The 5,000-nt window shown below is 55.1% G+C and overlaps 1 protein-coding gene across 1 annotated transcript in view; it reads left to right on the forward strand.

The window, feature by feature from the left end:
- ppp1r9ba (protein phosphatase 1, regulatory subunit 9Ba) overlaps positions 1–5,000 on the forward strand; it is a 52,199-nt gene that overhangs the window by 41,242 nt on the left and 5,957 nt on the right. The window contains exon 6 of the mRNA XM_084448973.1: positions 4,138–4,273. Coding sequence (XP_084305099.1) covers positions 4,138–4,273 — 136 coding nt within the window. The remainder of the gene's footprint in view (positions 1–4,137; positions 4,274–5,000) is intronic.

Raw genomic sequence — 5,000 nt, forward strand, 5'->3', positions numbered from 1 at the left:
ATGAGTCTGGATTGAATGGGATTCACTGATTGGCCGACCACATGAATTGGCGCCACTGATTAGGCAATAATAAACAAATGACGAGGCTTGTTTCCCAAAACCTCCACCCGCTGTGATGGCCTCGGCTGGCAGCTCAGAGGGGGAACAAAATGAGCCCTCGTTCCGGGTCGGTACCTTTCATAGAGGATGAGGGCAGGATGAAGGAGCAACATGTTGAACAGGCTAGAGAGAGAGAGAGAGAGAGGGAGAGAGAGAGAGAGAGAGGGAGAGAGAGAGAAAGACAGAGAAAGAGAGAGAGAGAGGGAGAGAGAAAGAGAGAGAAAGACAGAGAGAGAAAGAGAGAAAGAGAGGGTCAAAGAGAGGGTCAGAGGGAGAGGGAGAGAGAGAGGGTCAGAGAGAAAGAGAGAGAGAGATAGAGGGAGAGAGAGAGATAGAGGGAGAGAGAGGGAGACAGGTGGCGGGAGATCCTGGTTAATACAGGAGGCAGGATCCCAGGGAGACAGCGGAGAGCCCGGCCAGGCAGCAGCAGAGATGATGATGATGATGACAGAGCTATTTATAACACGCTAGCCTGATTACCACAACAGACCCCTCCCCTCGGCTGGATGACTGTCCAGGCTCTCACCTTCACACAGGCCCAGGGAGGGAGGGAGGAGGAGGGAGAGAGGAGGAAGAGGAGAGGGAGATGGAGGGAAGGGGTGGAAGGGAGGGGGAGAGGGGGGGGCGGAGGAGGAGGAGAGGGAGGGAGGGGAGGAGGGAGGGGGAGAGGGAGAGGGGGGAGCGGAGGAGGAGGAGAGGGAGGGAGGGGGTGGAGGGGAGAAGGGATGGGAAGAGGGAGAGGGGGGGGCAGAGGAGGAGGAGAGGGAGGGAGGGGGTGGAGGGGAGGAGGGATGGGAAGAGGGAGAGGGGGGGGCAGAGGAGGAGGAGAGGGAGGGAGGGGGTGGAGGGGAGGAGGGAAGGGGTTGAGGGAGAGAAGGAGGGATAGAAGGAGGATGACAGAACAATGGGAGGCAGGGGAGAGAGAGAGAGGGGGAGGGAGAGAGAGGGAGGGAGAGAGAGGGAGCGAGACAGGGATGATGTCTGACCGCCCCAGATCTGTCAGCGGCCGGACGCAGCCTGGCTCGGCCCAGCAGAACCCGGGTCCGGAGGGGACCGGGCCTCATCCCTCACCTTCCTGGGCGTCACCCTGACCCAGTTCTTCTGAGCTCTGGTCCCATTGGGCCGGCCGGGGCAGGCGGGGCGGAACCTGAGATCACACACACACAGAGAGGAAAGACTGACTGACTGACTGACTGACTGACTGACTGACTCTGACTGACTGACTGACTGACTGACTGACTGACTGACTCTGACTGACTGACTGACTGACTGACTGACTGACTGACTGACTGACTGACTTACTCTGACTGACTGACTGACTGACTGACTGACTCTGACCTCCAGAGTTGAGTCATGGCGCTCGTCTCCAGGCTCCTGACTATTCATTGGTCAGCGCATCTGTCACTCATAACTCTTGATGGCAGCTGTGACGGGTGTCATCGTTTTGATTGGTCCAGATTTAGAAGCGAGCAGCGCTCTCTCTCTGGCACCTCCTCTGCAAGTCTCAGAGGAGCCGTGGTGCATTGTGGTGTGTTGTGTTGTGATGTGTTGTGCTGTCTTGTGTTGCGTTGTGTTGTGGTGCGTTGCGTTGTGTTGTGTTGTGTTGCGTTGTGGTGTGTTGTGTTGTGTTGTGTTGTGTTGCGTTGTGTTGTGGTGTGTTGTGTTGTGTTGTGTTGTGTTGTGTTGTGTTGCGTTGTGTTGTGTTGTGATGTGTTGTGTTCCGCTGTGTCTGTGCTTAGGGGGTGAGCTGTCTCCTCCGTGTGCGTGACCCTCTCTCTCCCCTCACAGCAGGGGAGTGAGGGGGGGTGAGGGGGGTGAGGGGGGAGTTCCACATCGCGGTCGCCTCCTGGTCAGCGATGCTCACGCTCTGTTTGACCGGCAGTGACTCATCTACCTTCACACCAGAGAGGGGCACCCTGCTGCCTCCGCATAGATATAATAACATTCCCCCCCCCCCCCCCCCCCACACACACACACACACACACACACACACACATACACACACACGCACACACACACACACACACACGCAAACACACACATACACACGCACACACACACACACACAAACACACGCATACACACGCACACACACGCACGCATGCACGCACGCACACACGCACACACACACGCACACACACACACACAGCGGGCACATTGCTGCTGTTCCAGTATCCGTGCGTCTCACTGAGCATGTGCAGTAGGTCGTCTCACTGAGCATGTGCAGTAGGTCTTCTCACTGAGCATGTGCAGTAGGTCTTCTCACTGAGCATGTGCAGTAGGTCGTCTCACTGAGCATGTGCAGTAGGTCTTCTCACTGAGCATGTGCAGTAGGTCTTCTCACTGAGCATGTGCAGTAGGTCGTTATTTGTGATCTAGTGTCGGTGGCCCGAGACATCCAAGGAGCGGTGACGACCAGAGGGTTGTCGGTTCGATTCCTAAGTCGCAGCTGGCCTTCGAGGTCATTAGACAGCGTTAGTCATCCTCAGTGTTAGTGGAGGCGTTCTTCCCCCCGTGTGTGTGATAGAGTGTTCAGTAGCTCATCCCTGGTTATTAACACCGTAGCTGAACGCGGTCACACGCGTCACACGCGTCCGGCTCACCCCAGTCTGGTGTGACAGCGTGCGTCTGGTGGCCGTGACATGCGAGAGGGTGTGAGGAATCGCCCGGAGGCACCGGTCAGATAGATTGATCTCTCTACTCTCCATCCCTCCCTCCCTCCATCCATCCCTCCATCCATCCCTCCCTCCATCTCATCTCTCCATCCCTCCATCACTCTTATCCCTCTGTTTCTACATCACTCTGCGTCCTGGTCCTGGTCTGGTCCTGGTCCTGGTCCTGGTCTGGTCCTGGTCCTGGTCCTGGTCTGGTCCTGGTCCTGGTCCTGGTCCTGGTCCTGGTCCTGGTCCTGGTCCTGGTCCTGGTCCTGGTCCTGTCCTGTTCTGGTCTGTTCTGGTCTGTTCTGGTCTGTTCTGGTCTGGTCTGGTCTGGTCTGGTCCTGGTGTGGTCCTGGTGTGGTCTGGTCTGGTCTGGTCTGGTCTGGTCTGGTCTGGTCTGGTCTGGTCCCGTCCCGTCCCGTCCCGTCCTGGTCCTGGCCTGGTCTGGTCTGGTCTGGTCTGGTCCTGTTCTGTTCTGTTCTGTTCTGGTCTGGTCTGGTCTGGTCTGGTCTGGTCCTGGTCCTGGTCCTGGTCCTGGTCCTGGTCCTGGTCCAGCTCAGTCCAGGTTGGTCCACTAGCCAGAGACCATTCATTGCGCCATCGACTTTTGTCACTTGTTTTGCAGTAACAATGGCACAATAAATGGTTCTTGTCAGGGCGGTATACAGTACCAGGGTACTGGACGAACTGGACCTCTGGACCAGGGCTATCTGCATGCCTACACCACAACATCACTGGACCACACAAACAACATGGACGCCACCTCCCTCCTGTCCCCCATAAACAATCTTTTCTTGTTGACACTTGTTTTTATTTATCTTGATTATTATGCGTATATTTTCTGTTCTAGGGATGTCTCATTTTTGTTGATGGATCATTCCTTTTGTGACAGTGCCACCCGGTTAAATGTCTCATCCTCATGACTCACAACCAAGCCTTCCTACACACAGGAACAACCAAGCCCCCCTACACACAGGAACCTTCTTTGAGGCCAAGTTGCCGCAATGCATTCTGGGGTGATTCCAGCTAAGCTAAGCTTATTGACCTTATTCACACGGCGGCCATGTCACACTCAGTACTGCTCCAGTAGTGTATTCAGGATGTTATTTTTGACTATTTCGAATCTTTAAGTGTTAATTTTATAACAAACTTGTACTATATGGTCTATGGATACTTCCGCATTCTCCCACCCTGAGTGTGACGTAAGAGCAAAATGGCCGCCGTGTGAATAAGGTCAATATCCTGGATCGATGAGCCTGAACTGGTCTACAGTGCGAAGGGAGGACTGGATGGATGGACGTCACTTGGCGGTGGGTGCGCGTGATTTACGACGGTTTCCTGATTGGTCCGTGCGTGTCTGTGTGTGTGTGGTCTCGCGCAGGTTTCTGATTGGCCGGGAGAAGCCAGGCGAGCAGAGCGAGGTGGCCCAGCTGATCCAGCAGACGCTGGAGCAGGAACGCTGGCAGAGGGAGATGATGGAGCAGCGATACAACCAGTACATGGACGAGGACGAGGAGGTAACGTCCCCTCAACGTCCCCGGTTCCCTCAACGTCCCGTTGGTTCAACGTTGGTTCAACGTTAGGCCCTGATAAGGAGGGCAGTGTAGAGGAGGAGGTGGAGGAGAGGGAGAGGGAGGAGGAAGTAGCATCCCTGCAATGTCACAGCAACATACAGCAGCACAACGACATCGGTTCAATGTTAGGCCCTGGAGGGCAGGGGAGAGGAGGAGGAGGGGGGGGGTCCAGTCCTCTGTTCTCTCTATTCTCTCTCTCGTTCTCTCTCTCTCTCTCTCTCTCAGACCCTGAGCTCCATGGGAAGGAAATGCTTGGGTAATTGAGTTCTCTGGCTCTGGAATCGAATCATGTTTGATTGCTGCATAGACCTGGGTGTGAAGAGGGAAGGGCAGAGAGACAGGAAGACGGACAGACAGACAGACAGACAGGAAGATGGAGAGACAGACAGACAGACAGACAGACAGACAGACAGACAGACAGAGATACAGACAAGACAGACAAACAAGACAGAGAGACAGACAGAGAGACAGAGAGACAGGAAGATGGAGAAACAGACAGAGAGACAGACAGACAAGACAGACAGACAGACAGACAGACAGAGTAGGCAGACAGACAGACAGACAGAGTAGGCAGACAGGCAGATAAACAGATAGACAGGGTAGGAAGACAGACAGACAGACAGACAGACAGACAGACAGACAGACAGACAGACAGACAGACAGACAGACA

The sequence above is a fragment of the Borostomias antarcticus genome (genome assembly GCF_949987555.1).
Source record: "Borostomias antarcticus genome assembly, chromosome: 14".
NCBI lineage: Eukaryota > Metazoa > Chordata > Actinopteri > Stomiiformes > Stomiidae > Borostomias > Borostomias antarcticus.